At 45.7% G+C, this 17,971-nt stretch overlaps 2 protein-coding genes across 7 annotated transcripts; one reads left to right on the forward strand and one right to left on the reverse strand.

Moving 5' to 3' along the window:
- Positions 1-29: 29 nt before the first annotated feature.
- MRPS16 (mitochondrial ribosomal protein S16) lies at positions 30-3,439 on the forward strand. Of its 3 annotated transcripts, none has more exons than XM_020808019.3 (4): positions 30-147; positions 1,655-1,679; positions 2,467-2,727; positions 3,021-3,439. In XM_020808019.3, exons 2-4 carry the CDS (start codon positions 1,667-1,669, stop codon positions 3,155-3,157), a joined length of 411 nt encoding a protein of 136 aa, XP_020663678.1. In that variant the 5' UTR covers positions 30-147; positions 1,655-1,666; the 3' UTR covers positions 3,158-3,439. The 3 variants fall into 3 exon arrangements, with proteins under 3 accessions (XP_020663678.1, XP_020663679.1, XP_020663681.1); XM_020808020.3 differs by having other exon boundaries at positions 102-177; XM_020808022.3 differs by lacking the exon at positions 30-147 and adding an exon at positions 449-472.
- Positions 3,429-17,064, reverse strand: LOC110086815 (putative oxidoreductase YteT). Of its 4 annotated transcripts, none has more exons than XM_072977681.2 (14): positions 16,971-17,064; positions 16,165-16,268; positions 14,451-14,535; positions 12,914-12,987; positions 12,098-12,157; positions 11,620-11,727; positions 10,942-10,995; positions 10,457-10,587; positions 9,302-9,356; positions 8,291-8,383; positions 7,290-7,424; positions 6,565-6,666; positions 5,185-5,349; positions 3,429-4,627 (listed from the first exon to the last, which is right to left on the reverse strand). In XM_072977681.2, exons 2-14 carry the CDS (start codon positions 16,255-16,257, stop codon positions 4,511-4,513), a joined length of 1,272 nt encoding a protein of 423 aa, XP_072833782.2. In that variant the 5' UTR covers positions 16,258-16,268; positions 16,971-17,064; the 3' UTR covers positions 3,429-4,510. The 4 variants fall into 4 exon arrangements, with proteins under 4 accessions (XP_072833782.2, XP_072833781.2, XP_078235242.1 ...); XM_072977680.2 differs by having other exon boundaries at positions 10,942-10,998; XM_078379116.1 differs by having other exon boundaries at positions 10,942-10,998; positions 12,098-12,185; positions 16,971-17,026.
- Between the last annotated feature and the right edge of the window lie 907 nt (positions 17,065-17,971).

Genomic DNA, 17,971 nt, shown 5'->3' on the forward strand with positions numbered 1-17,971 from the left:
TTCCCGTCGACCTTCGCGCCGGGAGAGGGGCCTCTCCAGCCCGCGCTCTGATTGGCCGGCGTCACATCCCTGGGCCCCTCCCTCCGTGCGTGTCTTTTTCCCCGCGCATGCGCTTAACTTGGGAAGCTTTCCTAGCAGAAGGTCGTGGTGAGTGAAGCCGGAGGGTCGGTTGGGACGGTGGGGGACCCCTTCTTCCCGGGGCTAGGGGGTCCGATCTGCCCCCCCAACATGCTGATTTCCCTTCTTAGGCACGTTGAGCCCCCCCTTTTGCCTTCAATTCAAAGCATGCTTCTTCTTTTGCCACTACAATGCCCATCATTCCGTGTTTTAAGGAGGGGAGTGGGGATTCTGGGTTATGTAGTCCAGAGCCACTCATCTCCCCGGGATTATACTCTCGGGTTCCAGCCGTCTTGGTGGAAACTGAAGCGTTGGGTGTCTCTTCCTTGCTTTCATTGCACGACAGCCCTGCCAGGTAGGGCAGGTCAAGAGTAAAGCTTCGGTTGGGTTTTCTGCTGGAAAGGCCACCACGGTCGTCCTGGGGAGGGGACATCACCCCTCGGAAGACTTGGGGGTTTGGGGGGGGTTGCATTGTGCTTTGTCAGTGAATGGCAGCCGAGGCCGACATTCAATAGGTACAGCACAGCCTCCCCTCCTCCCTGCAGCACCAGACTGAAAGGTGCTGCACCCGTTGGACTGAAACCATGTCACCCTTTTGCTTCTCTGCAGCGCCCTTTCGTGTTTTTTAAAAGCGGCAGAAACTCACCAGGTGCAGCTGCCTCCCCAGTGTTAAGAACAGCTTAGCCTGGCTGGTAGCAGGGATTCTGCAGCAACAGGAGGGGTTATATGTTTTCCCCTCCAAAGTCACAAGAACCCAATGCACCATTTTGTCCTGTGCCAAACAATTGTTTTCATTAGTGTCATGATGCTCTTGATCAGGGCAGGCCTTCCAGAGACGTAAGCTACCGAAGGTCTTCCCAAAGTCCTATGGAAGTGGAGGTGCATGCAGAAAGTAATGAGGGATGATCATTTGGTAGGACAATTTTCATTATGCAAGATGGTAGACCAAGAGAAGGGAGTGTAGAGTGTCAGCGGATCCCCTGAAAAAGATAATGATGGGCATTTAAAATAGCTTGGATACATGAGATTCCTGGAATGGAAGTGGATGGGGCTCTAAAAATATAATGTGAAATTTCTCTCGAAAGCCAAAAATTTTTCAAGAGGATTGTTGTGCTCTGTTGTTTTTTAATGTGTTTTAAGTATTGATTTTAGGGAACGTTTTTTATAGCAATATATGTTTAATTGCTTTTTAAAAATATTTATGTACTTACTGTTCTTCGCTTTTAAATACTGTCTTTTAATTGTTGTAAGCTTTCTTGGGCCCCTTTAAGGAGAAAGGCAGGGTAAAAATATTTTAAATAAACAGTAACAAATAAAAGTTGCATCCTGCGATCAGTGAGAACTTTTTCCTGGGTCTTTGTGCCTTTGGATCATTGTCTGGGAGCCATTTTCTTTTACTCTTTTTTGTTTTATTTCTTTTTACATTTGCATGGCATTAATTTGGGATTGCTGTTACTCTTGTTTGATTGCCGTTTCATTTTATTTAATGATAAAAACATGGCAAGTGGTTTATTACCTCTCTTTGCTTCTTCCCCAGTAAGAAAACATCATGGTTCAACTTGGTAAGTGGCCTTAATTATTCTTTGCTTTTTTAATTGTTCTTTGCTTGTGCGTTGTGGCGGCAGAAGGTTAAACGCAGTTTGCAGCACAATTTTAGTGACCGCTTATAAACACCCTTGCAAGGTAAGCGAGCAGTAGCATCTCCACCCTAATGTGAAGCAGAGAAACAGTAGGTTTGAGGGAATCTGTTATATGATCAAATATTAAAATGGAGACTTAACGAAATTTCCACCCTGGTATGTTAACATCGGACTGTATGGTCCTTAAAAACAAATGTTGTTGTTGTGTGTTGCCAAATCTCCTTGCAACCCTATAAATGAATGCTCTCTTGTCAGCAGCTCAAATATTGTAAACTCAACGTTGTGGAGGCCCAGGGGTTGGAATCGAACTCCCAGCCTCTGGCTGTGCAGCCAGAAACCTAAACCACTAAGCTCTCTAGCCAGATTTTCAAACTGTATAGCATTCGAATCCTGCTCTCTGGGGCATACCCCATCAGCTGTGTAGCAGCAGTCTAGCTGAGAAACCCAGTACAATGGTGCCTCGCTAGACGATGATAATCTGTTCCACTGACGAAATCGTCTAGCGATCGCAAAAAGTCAATGTCTAGCGAAAAAACTGTCATGCGGGGTAACTGTCTAGCGAGGGTAACTGTCTAGCAAGGCACCACTGTAATTATCCCTGCTACATGCCCTAGATTTTTTACTTAGCAAACTGGGAGAAGTGCTTGAGGCAGTTTTGATAACAAAAGATTGACATTTAACAATATGATTGGATCATCATTTCCTTCAGGGTGCCCTCTGCTGGCAAAGTACCACAACCTGCGCATCGTCATCCGTTTGGCGCTCGGCGGCTGCACCAACAGGCCTTTCTATCGGATCGTGGCCGCGCACAACAAACGAGCCCGAGATGGGAAGTATTTGGAGCAGATTGGTTGCTACGACCCGCTCCCGAATGACCACGGCGAGAAAATCGTGGGCTTCAACTTTGATCGGCTGAAATATTGGCTCTCCACCGGGGCCTTGATCACCAAACCTGTTGAAAAACTTTTGGGTAATCCATGTGTTGTGTGTGGTGTTTTTCCCCCCATCCCCCTTTAATTTTATCATGAAATTGGCTAGAAATGTGAACGCTGATCTGTTTGTCAGCGGCAGTCTGCCACAGTGAGTTCCGCTGCCTGCTGGCATTACAGAAGAGAATTTAGGTCATGATGTCTTTTACAACCTTACCGATTCCAATTTTTTAAAAAAAATAGGGGGTGGGGAGAGGTGCCTTATCAAGTTGACCCCCCACCTCTACAGTGCAACCAGCACTAACAAATGGATGTTGTTTCTTTTGCTCTCCAGGCCTTTCGGGGTTCTTCCCCTTGCACCCAATGACTATCACCAACGCTGAACGGGTCCAGAGGAGACGAGTGCAAGAGGCCGCTCAGGGAGCTGCTGCGCAGGAAGAAGCATCGTCGGAGAGCGAGACAAAAATGTAGAGACCAGCTTCTTGACTCCTGCACTGGGGCCCAGACCAGTGTCCAGCAGGTTGCAGATGTGTCTACAGAAATACTTTGGAAACGATGCTGCTCCATCTCGCTTATAAGGTCTGCTTTCTTGCGCAGTGCCTACAAGGAAGTGGTCTGCTGGGTTGACCAACATTTGAGTCTTCGCAGGAACAGACTGTGTAGATTTCTGTACACATTCTGGGACTCGTTCACTGTACACAGTGCGCCGTTGTTTAAGAAAAAAACTCTTAAGCAAGTAAACTTTTGTCCAAAGAGTGTAATATTTATTTAATTTTTAACATTGGCCAACTTAGTGGCAGCTCATTCCTCGGGGGAGTGTACAAAGAAACGGGAAAGTCACGAGGAATTGGCACAATAGAAGTACAAAATAATACAAGTATGTAGCTATCAACCAAAGAAAAGGAGAAAAAAGCATAAACGGGTACAGCAACAGTCAAACCAATCTATGGCTGAGTGGAATAACGTTTTTAAATGACTCGTGATAAAGCTCTGCTTTAACCAATCTTGTAGACCTAGGAGGACATTTCAGTGAAGGGGGCCACCACTGAGAAGGCCCCGTTTCTAGTTGGTGTTTTCTTGGCCTCTTCCCAGGTTGGCCACCTTGGAGCACATGACGGGAGAGGCACAGCACCAGATCATGAGGTCTCAAACCGTTCAGGGCTTTAAATGTCAATAGCAAAATATACAATCTTGCCACTTATTAGCACACAACGGGCCGTTCCTGGCCCTCTGGAAATGCCTGCTTTGCAGTTTGCATCCACAGGCTTGGGGCTTCAGGGCTTGTGTGTGTTTGTTTTGGTCCCAAAACCCACGGAACTGGCCTGGAATGTTCCCAGCTAGAATTCTGGGAGTCACCACCCAGACAATCTCAAGTTCACGGAGAAGTTTTTCATCACTTACACATGGGCCTCTGTAAACTAAAAACATCTGGGAGTGGCTACACTTGAGATGCACTGCAAGGCATTTGGGTACTGGTAGTCTCTACCCATTAGGTTCTGCAAAGGGTGCCTTGCAAAAAACTACCAGTCCCATAATGCCTTGCAGCTCACAAGGAGTTTAACCATTTCCTTCAGAGGAAAATGGGGGTTACTCTGCAGATGACCCAGGAACCCCATACTTGCCCATCTGCCTTAGCTTGTATAGAAAACACTGGCAGTTACTCGGCAAAGTCTAGAGGGCCATGTTTTTGTGAAAGGGTATATGGGGAGCCCTCGGCCACTCTGAGCACTGGCAATCTTCTGGGGGTGTCCTGGGACTGGAGCCGCCTCTGCCTTTGATCACAACTGTTGCCATGGGTGATCAAGGTGTCCAAAAGGTTGTGTTTTATGTTTCAAGAAACACAACCCGTTTTTCTCTCCTGGACCGCTCAGCCTCGAAGACAAGGAGGTGAGAACTGAGAGTCTCCTCGGCACCTGTCTGGATTAGGGAAGGATTGTTCTCCTGTTTAGAATGAAAGAAAGAAAAGTTCAGACGTAAACCAGGCAGAAAAAGTTGTTAGCTTATCATCTGGAGCCGTGGTCCCCAACTTTGGGTCCCCAGATGTTCCTGGACTACCACTCTCAAAAATCTTGGCCAGTGCAACTGGTGTGGAAGGCTTCTGGGAGTTGTAGTACAAGAACATCTCGGAAACCGAGGTTGAGAACCACTGAGCATCCAAACCCATGCAATTGTTGGTCAGAAACCAAATCCATTCGCTGTGAATGTTACAATAAGGATGGGGTCTTCCAGGCACTTTTCAAGGAACTGTTACGGCAAAAAAAAGCAGAATCAACACCGGTTGGCAGTGGGTTAGTTTCATCGATTGGGGTGCAGGACTTCTCAGTGGGTCCAGGAAACGCGAGATTTGGGAAAACGTAAATGTAAACCTAACTCAACTGCTAACCCTCAGTATGTGGGATTTCCCGAAGAAAAAGTAAATACCCAGAATTCATTCAATGCTAATGTTGGAATCCATGTGGATGACAGGGATTTTTGAGTCAGAGATTGGGTAGACTTACAGCTACGGCCGAAACAAAACTCTCTATCAGGTAATAGTCAGCACCATTATGCGCTCCTAAGGACTCTGGTACGCAGGGCGCCGTCTCTGGAGAAAATATGGTTTTCTTTCGTTCAAGAAAATCAAAGACTTCCACAGGTCCAGAGCCTTCACAGTTGAGTTCCCCCTAAAAAGACAGGTTTGAAAAGCACTTTGATGACATCTGTAGAAGGTGGGGTTATGATTCAGGATAAGGAGTGATGAAAAAGGCTGCTAGGAAAAATTATAATAATAATGTCCTAAAACTGCACAGCTGGAAGGGGCCCTCTGGATCATCCAGCCCAACCCCGTCAAGGAGGCCCTGGGGGGAATCGAACTCCCAACCTCTGGTTCTGCAGCCAGAGACCTCCACCACTGAGCTATCCTGGGGCCGCAACCAATGGGAGACAGTGGTAGACTCTCATATTGAAAGACTGTGTGAACTCATCATGAATGCCTGCACATACTCCTGAGTAGACCCACAAATGACTGTCTAACTTCGGTTCCCCTTGAAATGAACTGGATGTAATAAATCCTTAGGTTATAGTGATCAGTTTCACTCCATTAAATTTAGTCCCAACGACAGCAGATCCACTAAAATAAGTGAGTCAACACATATGTAAGCCTGACTGAGTTCATTGGATCTACGCTACTTGAGTACAGTAATTGGATTCAACCTTGAATTAAAATATATACATATATTCCCATATGCAGGTTTATCTAGACTTATTCCACAGATTAGGAGGCATACCAGCTTGCCATATGCTGTTAATTTGCTTCTGATTTATGATATTAACAATCCTCATTATGTCCTGCAGACTGAAAGCTGTAACTGCCTTTTTAAAGTCAACCCCTCTCAAGTTCAGACTTCTTTTCCTGTTATGTTCAGCTTTTCCTAGCATTATCATCTCGACCAGGGGGCCTTGTCTTCTGTGATATGTCCAAATACAATAGCCTCTGTTTAGAAATGCTGGGTAGCTCAGTGGATTAGCTATGGTAGGGAGTTCGAATCCCCCACTGGATGATCTATGGGGTCTCTTCCAGCTCTGCCGTTTTAAAATCATCCTATTTATTCTATATAGTCATTGTAATTTCTAGTGGGATTAACAGTTTACATGGGATTTCCCACCAAACTCAACTGGGCGACGTTTTAGTGTTCATATACAAAGTTTCACGAAAGAGATTTTTTTAAAGCTGCCCTGGGTTCTCTTGAGGAGAACGGTGGAATATAAATATTTTATTTTTTTTAAAAAAAATGGGAGCCATCTCTAAATTAGTCAGATTGCAGAAATGTAGGTTTCCCAGACAAAGATTTTTGCTATGTATTTTAAATAGAAAGACGGGGGTCATAAATATGTCTCACTTTTGTTCCGTAGATGGTGGTTTTCCTCACACCCAGCTTCTCTGTAAAAGCAATCATCGTGAAAGCTGCTGTTGCTCCTCCTTCAAACTCCATGTTGACAACCTGGAAAAAAAAAAGACTTTAAATGAGTGGATTGCAAGATACAGAAGGGTGTTGCTGTTTTGTTTTTTTTTAATTATAAAAAATATTTCTGCCTCTCAGGACTGGAAATAGATTTCACCACCTACAAGCTATGCCTGGTGCAAGTCCTGAAAGCCAGAAATGGGAACATTATACTAGAGCTTATGTGAACAAACTAGATTTGAAAACAAACCACTCAAATGGAAATTAAATTTGAAAATTTCAAAGTTCTGCTGTTCCTGTTGAAATCTGGCCATTCTGATCAAAATCAACGCAATGTAATACTTATGTTTTATCATGAGCAGGAATTAGCGAAGGAAGCAAAAACATTCTATTCACTGTTGCAGGTGAGCGTTTGTACAAAATGTTAAACTAGGATTCTTCAGAAACCTGGTTTGTTATTGTAGGAACCAGGGTGCTTTATCCTCCCCAATTACACCAACTTAGATCAACTACAAACAGTAGGGTGCTACATTCCAATCCAAACCCAGGTTTGCTGCACCTCTGACAAGCTAGGATCGAAATTCATGCATGTGAATTTATGTCTATTCTACGTTGATTGTTAATAAAATAAAATAATGGAGAGAGATCTTAACACTGCATACCTGGTTACTAACCACATCATTGTCACAGTCGTAAACGCACCTTCCATAAGGGCCATCCTTCAACGCTTTAGTCAGTGATTCTATATCAGACTGGCCACTACTGCACACCACGGACACCGGCCAGCGGAAATAGCCCTATGGGAAAATAAAATGTCTTTGGGCCTTCACACAGACATTCACAAAAGATGGATTCTTATGCATTACTGCTTTGATGGGATTTTTTTAGTATGACTTGTGCTTCTTATATTTTCCTTTTCTAACAGTGGCACAGTGGTGCCCTGCTTGACGATTACCTCGTTCAATGAGGAAATCGCTTAATGATGTGTTTTTTGCAATCGCTTTTGCTATCGCTTAATGTTTAGATAGGGAAAATTTGCTTTACGATGATCAGTTCCCTACTTCGGGAACCGATTTTTCACTTAATGACGATCAGAAAACAGCTGATCGTCGGGTTTCAAAATGGCTCCCCACTGTGTTTAGGAAGGCTTTTTCGCAAGACAGACACCGGAAAATGGCCGCCCTATGGAGGATCTTTGCAGGACGCTGAGGTATTTCGCCCATTGGAACGCGTTGAACCGGTTTTCAATGCATTTCAATGGGCTTTTTCATTTCGCTTGCCAAGGATTTCATTCTACAGCGATTTTGCTGGAACAGATTATCCTCGTCAAGCGAGGCACCACTGCATTTTTAAAAAATAACTGTATACTTATATACTGCCTGTTAACAATGGAAGATGCCTCTTTACTTCTTGTCCTTAGCTTTAAATATTATCTTTTAATGATGCCAACCACCGTTGTAGACTCATTGCTTCCAACTTTAAATAATCGTCTTTCGAATGCCATTAAGTTGGTCTTGGGTTCTCTTCAAGGAGAAAGACGGGGCAAACGTATTTTAAATGGAAAAAAGGAACTTTTCCAAGGTCTAGGAAAAGAATCTGGGGAAATTAATTAGATATCCCTTCCCTCTCCTACGTACGGTTATAATTCTTGTTGAGTTCTTACCTCCTCTCCCAGTTTTAAGTAGATTTTCCTGGCTGAATAGGGACATGTTTGCTCAATCGAACAGTCTAGGCACCGGCTAGCAGCTCCCTCGGGCTAGTATAATGTAGCAAGAGGTCCTTATTTAGTGATCTGCAAATATTTTTTTTCCATGCCAGTTTACATTTGAGGAGAAGAAGGAAAATTAAAGGTGGTTTCAGAGCACAGAGAGACAAAAGAAAATCAATAGCTAAAAATAAAGACATAAAAGAAGCAATAAACCCTACAGACAACTAGATAATGAACCATGTCAGGAAAAGGGCTCCAGAAAAAAAAATCACAGTGTCTGCGTTTGGGAATTTAAAAGATGAACGGTAAAGTTGAGCTCAAACTGACCCAGAATGCAAAATATACGCTGGACTTGTAATGAAAATGGCTAAGAAATTACGAATCAACAGACAGCCAAGAGGCTGTGTTTTCAGCACGAAAACAAAGCGTCCACAAAAATGCAATATAATAGGAAATAAATTCAAAGGCTGCAAATGTGTGTTTGCAGCCTTTTTGCAGAACTTTAATAATCCAGTTTTGCTTGCTGGAAGTTTAAAGAAAGTCTCTTAGATTTTCAGTTTATTGCTGTTAGGGAGCAATTCATGCTCAAGGGGGTGTCCCCTTCCAGCTCTGCAGTTCTGAGGATGATGATAAGGATGAATGGTTTTGGACGACAACTCCCAGAATTCTTCAGGCAACCTAAGGAATGCTGGGCCTTGTAGTCCAAAACCCTGCCGTGGACTGAACAGAAAAGATCCACCCAACAACAAAACAGAAGAAAAATCAAATTGATAAGAGATGAAATTTAAAATGTTCCGAGGAGTCATCGTTTTTTAGCCACTGGTACATTTAAGAAGAGCGAATAAGACACTGTAAAGCACATTCAGAGCAATGGAGCTACCACTGGTCTTGGAGAAAGGCAAAGCGCGGGCGTGTCTCCGTCCGCTTCTTTATCAGTTAGGGTACAAAGGGAAAAATACGACAAACCTTGTGCTCTTTTGTGAAATGAGAGAGACTGCCAAACGAGGAGATTTTCAAGCATCTGTAAGAAAACAAGAAGGAAGAATTTTTGAGTTTTGAGTCTACGAATCCACCAAAGGTGCCACGAGATCTGAACATCCATCGGCTTTCTCTCTCTCTCTCTCTCTCTCTCTCTCTCTTTTTTTTTTTTGCAAAACTGGGAGAAAGCGGTCCTGGTAGGTTTATTTTTTTTCTCGATCGGCACCCTTTTAACTACTCGTCTCCATTCTAGCAGCTTTCCTGCGCAGAGAAATGAAATTCACCTGCAGGGGATCGGGCAGTTTCCTATGCAGAACAAAAAAATTGGGGGGGGATCCCTTACTCGGAATTGGCTTAACCACACATTGAAAATGGCAGGGAAAGGTGGGATTATGAGATCTGGGTCGTGTTTTTGTGTGGAATGCATGGAAACCTCACTGGTGCAGAAGACGTCACCGCAGGTCATCTCAGCCTGGGAGGATCAATAAGACCAAGAACATTTTCAAGTATTCATCGCATCCACATGGATACATTTATGTACTTTGCTGCCTTTTACGGACTTGATCCAGGAAGGTGGTTTGTTAATAGAAAAATTATTTTAAACAACTTCTTTCTTTTTTTTTAAAGGGGGGGGGTCTGTTCACTTAACCCTGGGCTGGGCACTTAACCCATAGCAGTCCAATGAAATGCAGAGGGAAGGATTTCCCCAACCCTTTAGGTCAAGCTGTATCCAAGCAGTGCTTGCAAGAATGGACAGAGAGGCCCTCACTGAGTAATCGCATATACAGCTAGCAACCCTCCAGTTCAAGTCCTGGTACCTCTAGTTTTGAAAAAGGACTAGCAGAAGGTGAGAAGTCTTGGCATAGCTTGCAGCGCCTGGCTGTGGAACCGAGGGCCAAGAGTTCAAATCCCTACTACATTTCCTGAGAGACGGGATGACTGAGATCACTCAGAGCACCTGTGGCTGATGGGGTTGATTGTCCTGCCCCATGTGCAGCCTTGGAGAAGACCCATGGATGCCTCACAGGGCCAACCGAAGGAGGATAGGAAGCCAAAGGAAGCCCCAGCCTCAGACACCACCCACCTCGAATTCCGTTTCCCTGGGAGGAAATCTCGGATTAAAGAGATGGCGCACCACAGTACCTTTTGCCCCCCATCCAGAAATTAATGAGGTCAACGTCATGGCACGATTTGGCCAGCAAGGAGAAGGAACTTTCCCCTTCGTTCCTCCAGTTCCCGCGGACGAAAGAGTGGGCGAAATGCCAGAATCCAACCTGCAATAAATAAGTAAGGAAGTAAGGAAGTAAGGAAGTAAGTAAGTAAGGAAGGAAGGAAGGAAGGAAGGAAGGAAGGAAGGAAGGAAGGAAGGAAGGAAGGAAGGAAGGAAGGAAGGAAGGAAGGAAGGAAGGAAGGAAGGAAGATTGACTGATTACTGGAATAACAAGTACAAAGCCTTAAGTTAGGGTGCCACCTACAGCCCACATTTGTGTGAGCCATGGGCCAAATGTAACTCCCCCCAAGAAAGTAACTTTTCCAAGGCCATGGGGAAAATGTGGAGAAAGAAGGTAGGATAAGAGCAAAGGGTGAGCGTTCTGGATAATGTGGCCACTTTTCTTAATGGTACTTACAGGCTCCAGATGCTGAATATGGCAGATGTCTCCAATCAGCTTACTGTCCAGCACCTCCTTAGGAGTAAACACAGGGAAGAGGATACAGGCAGCCCTGCTGGGCTGTCCCTCCTGTAATCAGCCTAACAAAATTCAGCCAAGTAAGGGGAACTCTGACCCTCTCAAGGGCCTGTATCCTATCAGGCAGAATTGCACAGAAGTCATGCTGGACTGTGCCATCGGGCGCACAATGGGAGCCTCATGCTTGTGCGACAAGTCGTACAACCCGGCAGTACAAGGAAACACGACCCCTTCTGCAATATCCCAAGTGGGCTAAGCCAGTCCTGCGACCCTGTCCCAAAGGCGGAGACCTAGCCAGAGGGCACAAACGCTGGCATCGTGTCGGCGGTTGTGTATAAAAATATCCAATGGGATAAGAGCCTAAGCTTTTTGACCGACAACACCCATCGGTCACACAGAGCCTGAACAGGAAAGGGTGATGAAACGGCCCTGGATCCCCCATCCCCAGACCTGCCCGCTTCTGCATTAGAGGGGCTGACATTATTTGAAGACCAGGTGGGATAAAAGGCAGCCCTCCAGACCACAGCTCCCATCAGCCACACCAGCATAAGTGGATGATGAGGAACATGGGACTTTAAAAGCACAGGGGGGGGGGGCTGTTTGGCTGAGCAGACGCACCTTGATCTTCAGCGCAACCGGATAGTAGCGCAGGACGTGACACACGGCCAGGATGATGTTGCTGGCTTTAGATGCCCGGACTATTTCTTTACAGTCTTCGGGGGTTACCTGGACCACCAAAGGGGAAAAAAAAAGGAAAACATGAAGACTAGGAAAACCAAATCATCCTCAGTAATGTTGTTGATAATAATGATAATTACGTACTTTTTGTATGTTCTGCATGGATATAGGAAAAGTTTCTCTGTTTTGGGATGAGAAGTCCCAGAATCACTAGCCAGCATGGTTAGCGACTATGTTGTCATACCCCGAGATGTGCAGTCCAAGAAAAAAGAGCGATTTTTAAAAATACTGGGTTCTGCACCCAAAAACCATTTTGCTGATCCAGATCCCCTCTAGGCCCCTGCGACACAGCTGGATGGGCTATGGGCTGCCATGATGGCCACCAGCTTTCCCTTCTCTCTAACATCTCGGTACTCACCGCCATGGGCTTCTCCAATAAGATGTGGTACCCCTTTTGCGCAAAAGCCACCGCTGGTGCCTGTCGGGGAGGAGGGGGGGGAAGCCACCTTAAATGAACAGAAAGGAACTAACGTTTCAATACAGATGTGCTCCTGCCGGGAATGGTCGGACGGGCGAAGAGGAGGAAGAGAAAAGCGCACTCCCGACTGCTAAGTGGGTCATTGACTGGGGAGGCGGGGAAGGGAGTGTGCAGCATCTGTGGAGCCAGGCAGACGAACTGGCACGAACCTCCGAACCGAGGTTCGTGCCCATCTCTAGAGGCCAGTGATCCTACGTTTGCAAAGGTCACAAATCTGTGCCGGATTTGAGTCCAAACTTTACAGGGCACACTCAAGGGCTGAACTATAGGCCCCCCACAATTGGTTCAGAACCTTGGACAGCTCCTTGGGAATTGCACATCACTGCAGTTCATCCTTGTTTTAACCCCTCCTCAGCGTGGAAGGAAAGGATCTCTCTTAAGCACATCCCACCCACCCACCCAGCCCATCCACATGTACCTCCTTTTTAAAAAAACTGGCCACTTTGCTCTGGAAACACACCAGCTACGTTTTGGCTGCAGATCGGCTTCCCCCCAACACAGATGAGCTACCGATGGATCTTAGAACAGCAGAGCTGGGACGGATCCTAGCCTACATTCCTTCTCTCCAAACGTACATTATATATCCTGCCCTTATTTTTATTCCACAACAGGACTCAGACAAGCCTGCACATCAGGGGGAAATCCCAATGACCCAAATTCTCCCAATTAAACCTTGCACGCGGTCTCTGGAAGTACCTTATGGAGCCGATCTGGGGTTGCGATAATGACAGCGTCGGCAAACTTCTCTCGTTCCGCTGCCGGTCGCCAGTCTTAAAAGAAGACCATTCAGAAACATCAGGAGCAGAAATATATTGATATCCAAACAGATTTCTCTATGCCTTGGGTTCTGTTTTTCGAGAAAAGGCTTGTACGGATTTAATTCTGTCCTGCAGACAGACACATTGAATTCCTGTCCAGTTACTGCATCTAGACAAGGAAACGCAATGCACTTTAGGGGCCATAAGCCCTGCTTTCCATCCACTTTGAGCAGCAACAGCCTACGGCCGCAGGGAATAAAATACTGGGTCTCATGCTTCCTTGGTGGTGGCCCCAACTCTCCGGGACAAACATCCGACAGGCTTCTTCCCTGCACGTTTCTAAGAAACAGGCGGAAACTGAACTTTTCAAAGTGGATTTTTATTAAAGCTGATATTGGTCTTTGTTTAACCGTTTATACGTAGTAGGACTGTGGTATCCGCAGTGGTGGGTCTCTGGCTGCCTCTATTAGCCAAGTCTAGTAAATACATCCTTAAAGACTTAACAAATAATTATTTCTAGGGGGTGTTGTTTAGTATTTTCAGCCAGCAAAAAAAATATGAATCAGTGGATACTGATCCTGCAGAGGGGAGTGGGGGTGGGAGGTGAGTGGGACAGTCCTAATGTATTTCTATTTCAAGTCAGGTTTGCTTGCGGCGCGGAACTATTTATTTGTTGGATATAAACTGCATGTTTGTACTATGTTGTGTTACTTTTCAATCGAATTTACTGATGCAGAAAACCCAGAAAGTGCTATGAACAATGAGGTAGGTAGGTAGGTAGGTAGGTAGGTAGGTAGGTAGGTAGGTAGGTAGGTAGGTAGGTAGGTAGGTAGGTAGGTAGGTAGGTAGGTAGGTAGGTAGGTAGGAAGGAAGGATGGATGGATGGATGGATGGATGGATGGATGGATGGATGGATGGATGGATGGATGGATGGATGGATGGATGGATGGATGGATGGATGGATGGATCAGGAAGGAAGATGGATGGATGGATGGATGGATGGATGGATGGATGGATGGATGGATGGATCCACCTGTGTTCTCACACCAAAGCTTCTATGTGCCTTCAACTGAATATATACCCACCTCTTTGAGACAGACCCATATCTACAAGTCAAGGGTGATCTCCCCTCATTGCTGTCACATATTTCAGTCTGTCAGTTGGGCACAGTATTTCAACAGGGCTAAATGGAGACTTTGGAAAGTTTACTAAAAGTCCTTGAATCAACCAGGAAGCTGGAATTTAAACAAGGCCATTTTACAAAGCTCTAGTCAGTTCTCGGCTGATCTTTCCATTTGAAAAATCTGGCCTCAGCTCCACCTCAAAAAGAAATGGTACCCTGTTTACTGGGAGACCTGGTATCCACTGCATTCTTTCAGGCCAAAGAAGGAAGGGGGGGGGGGAGAGAGAAATTCCACGCATAGTCATCAAGTCCTTCCAAGAGAAAGCAGGATCAAAAGGGACCACTCACATACCGTCAAACACATTATCGTTGTCGATCTTGTGAGCTTCCTGGAGGGCCTTTCTCGCAAACGGCCGAGGGTCGGCCACACCGATCACCTAACAGACAAGGAAAAGCAGAACGGTATTTCACAAAGGCTGGCTGGATAACGGAGTGGTTTAGGTCTCTTGCTGTGGGGCCAGAGGTTGGGAGTTCAATTCCCCACACTGAGCCTCCTGGGAGAAAAGCCAGCCTGGGTAGCCTTGGGCAAGCTGCAGAGTCCCAGGCTGCCCCCTGGAGGAAGGGAAGGGGAAAACCACTTCTGAGCACAGTACTTTCTACCTAGAAAACCATGAAAAAGTTTGCCATAAGTCAGAATTTACTTAATGGCACATGATTATTATTATTTTACAAAGAATACCCCATAGATGGCTGCCACGGAACAGGTCGAGGCAGGGAGATAAGGCCCTCATTCTGCTGGGATTAGAATCCCAAAGGATTCTGTCAGATCTTGGTTAGTACGTATAGTTATCGTACTCTTTGGCTAGTGTCCTGTTTGAATTCGAATTCTGGTATTCTTACACAAACACACTCAAAATAGCCAAAACACCACTACCCTTTTTGACAAAAAGCCTGGCCAAAAATAAAAATAAAATTTAAAATAAAATAAAATAAAACAAAGAAAAAAGGGCAGGCCAGCAAGGGAAAGACGGGGCTTAAAACCGCTGTTAAACCACACGAGGGATTTTGTTCTTGTCCTCTCGCTTGCCCTGTTGAGACTTTCAGGTAAAAAAAAAACCCTTTCAGCTTATTCTTTCAGGTCAAAGCTCACTTTATCACACCACATTTCCGGTTAGATGAATGCGGAAAATCACAGAGACTGGACTTTGATAGGAGGAAGAAATCTTGAAAAGGCATAATGGACCGTCAAGACTTTGAACCCCCGTTTCCTTGGCCCCTCCTGAAACGTTCGCGGCCCTCTTTATGAATTTCCAGGTTTCACCGAAGGGGAAAAAAAGGGGGGGGGATCCAAGTCTTTGTATTTGCAGAAATAAGGAAAAATATGGAGAGAGCATTTGGTTATGTGCTGTCAAGTCACATCCAACTGTTCTGTTTGCAGGATCCACTACGGACGGCACTAAAAGGGGAATGGGGGTTTGACATTTCCCGCAAATTCGAACCCAGTTCTCCTAGTCTATCACTCTGTCCACTATACCTCACCGGCTGTCAACACGTGTTTTGTCCCAAAATTACACCTTAAAATGGCCGCCTGGTTTATGTTGTTTTGGTCAAACATGTCCCACGGTGTCTGCCCTACAGAGCTAACCTGCAGTTGAATTCTACGCTAACTTGTTGTGAATCCATCCTACAGAACCCTGGGATTTTTGAGAGGCTTCCCACATGGTGCTGCACAACCGGCGTGCCTTCCCCTGAACCACAGCAGAAAAAAATTATGCATCTCCTTAAACTACACTTCCCCAGCATTCCCCAGGATGGAGAGAAACAGCCACCAAACTATCATAACTGGGCAGTGTGGATGGATTCTCACAAAGCGCCCGCGGCCTTCCGGTTTAAAAGCATCCGATTTCTCCTCTCCACGGGGAGGTCGCCTTTGCCAGCGGGCTTCATTTCCGGGTCACCGCCGTTGTACCTGAGGAACCCCGTTTTCCACATGGACAGAGCTAGTCCGCACACCAAGCCTGAAAGTGTACCAACCACAAGGACCGCAGGACTTTTAATTCATTTACCTTCATGCGGGCAGGGTAATGTAAAGCGTACGAAGCATAATTTTGCCCCCGATTCCCAGCTCCGATCACTAGGACGCTGATCTGGCAAGACATCGCAATGCAGTCTACAAAACAAAATATATATACACATGCATTTTTTGAGAATATAAGAAACTCCGTGTCCCGATGATGATGATGATGATGATGATGATGATGATGATGATGATGATGATGATGATGATGATGATGATGATAAGAATAAGAATATGCTGTCAAATCAATTCTGACAGGGCAGCACTTTTCTGGGTTTTCCAAGTAGAGAAAACTCAGAAGTAGGTTTCTGCTTCCCTTCTTCCAGAGAGGGATCCCTGGGACTGCTGTGCAGCTGGCCCAAGGCCACCCAGGCTGGCTCTTCTCCCAGAAAGGGGAATCGAACTCCCACCCTCCGGGTACACACACACAAAAAATCCAACTAGCTGTCCCGATGATCCTAAAGCCCAAGCAAAAGCATTCCAGATCAGATTTTTTTCTAGTTATTATGGGGTGGAAAGCCCAACCTAAATAAAATCCAATGAAGCGGGAAGCCGTGCAGATCTGTTGCAATATTGTGCATGAGTGTAAATCCACAGAGGGACGCACAGGAATGCTGAGATGCTTAGCCTGTGCCCTTCTCAGCAAGGGGGAAAGCAAAATCCAAAATAGAGAGGGAGAGCAAAGCTTTCTTTCCCTTTTCCTGACAAACGGAGGACCAGAAATTCTCCTTCCTCCTGCATCGACTAAGGCTACCTTCCAGTCTTGCAGAAAGCAAAGGGGTCGGAACAACTCACCTTCCACCAAGGCTACACAGCACTCTGCAGCAGCCGCAGCCCAGAGACGATGACCTAAAGAAACCCCCACCCACCCAGCTGGCAGCTAGCCACGCCCTCTCCTCATTCATACGGTTCTTGCTGGCACCCTCGGCCAATCGGAGGGAACCTTACGTCACGAACTGGCCACTCCTATTGGCCGAGAGTGTGACTCCGGTCCGGGAAAGGGCGGAAGGGCTCTTCTCATTGGTCGGCTCCGCAGGGAGGCGCTTGAAGCCCCGGGCAGGAAGGCGTGGTTGTTTTCAGCGGCAGCCTTTCTACTACAACTCCCCCCAGAAGCCCCAGCTTACGCCTGTAGAGGGATAATGGGCGTTGTAGTATTACAAACTATGTGCACGCATTAAACGCATGGACCTACATTTACTTGTTATCGAGGCGCAGAAACGTTACTTTTGCAAAACTAGAAGTTCCAGAGTTGCTGTAGTCCAAAAAAGTAACTTTTCTGTGCTCTGAGCCATAGATGGATCCATCGAGCGATCTGTTTCACTAGATGAAATCTTGCATTGTGCATATATAGAGGGGGGAAAATCCCACTGGGTTTAATAAGATTTACTCCCAAGAAAACAAGTAGAGTTTTGCAGTCCTCCTCTCGTGAACACATATACTTGCAGCCCTCACCGAGTTCAAGGGGAGACTTTCTTCTGAGTAGACATGCATAGAATGGCCTTTATTTACCCGTAAAATAAATTTGCTCCCCAGCCACCCTTTAGTTGTATTCGCCATTTCCAAAAACCATATGCAACGCAGTTCACAGCAGTAACAAATGCAAAAATAAATAGAACCCTTCAAAGGCAGAAGCAGATGTAGCAAATTTTAAAACAACAACAACAACAGAAAGAAGGAGAAACACAAGGAAATGAGTGGGTGCAATTATTTATATTGCTGAATGTAAGCCCTTCTTGATTGATAAGCAAGAAGGCTTAGTTCACACATGCTACGGGGTGCAGGATTTCAGGAGCTCA

Source organism: Pogona vitticeps, chromosome 7 (genome assembly GCF_051106095.1).
Source record: "Pogona vitticeps strain Pit_001003342236 chromosome 7, PviZW2.1, whole genome shotgun sequence".
Classification (NCBI taxonomy): domain Eukaryota; kingdom Metazoa; phylum Chordata; class Lepidosauria; order Squamata; family Agamidae; genus Pogona; species Pogona vitticeps.

Coding starts and splice junctions, on each gene's coding strand:
- MRPS16 (XM_020808019.3), top strand. Junction 2,728..3,020: donor ACCTGTTGAAAAACTTTTGG/GTAATCCATGTG, acceptor TTTGCTCTCCAG/GCCTTTCGGGGTTCTTCCCC.
- LOC110086815 (XM_072977680.2), bottom strand. CDS start 16,257: ATGTCTTGCCAGATCAGCGTCCTAGTGATCGGAGCTGGGAATCGGGGG. Junction 7,425..8,290: donor ACTTAAAACTGGGAGAGGAG/GTAAGAACTCAA, acceptor ATTTTCCCATAG/GGCTATTTCCGCTGGCCGGT. Junction 5,350..6,564: donor CCACCATCTACGGAACAAAA/GTGAGACATATT, acceptor CTGTCTTTTTAG/GGGGAACTCAACTGTGAAGG.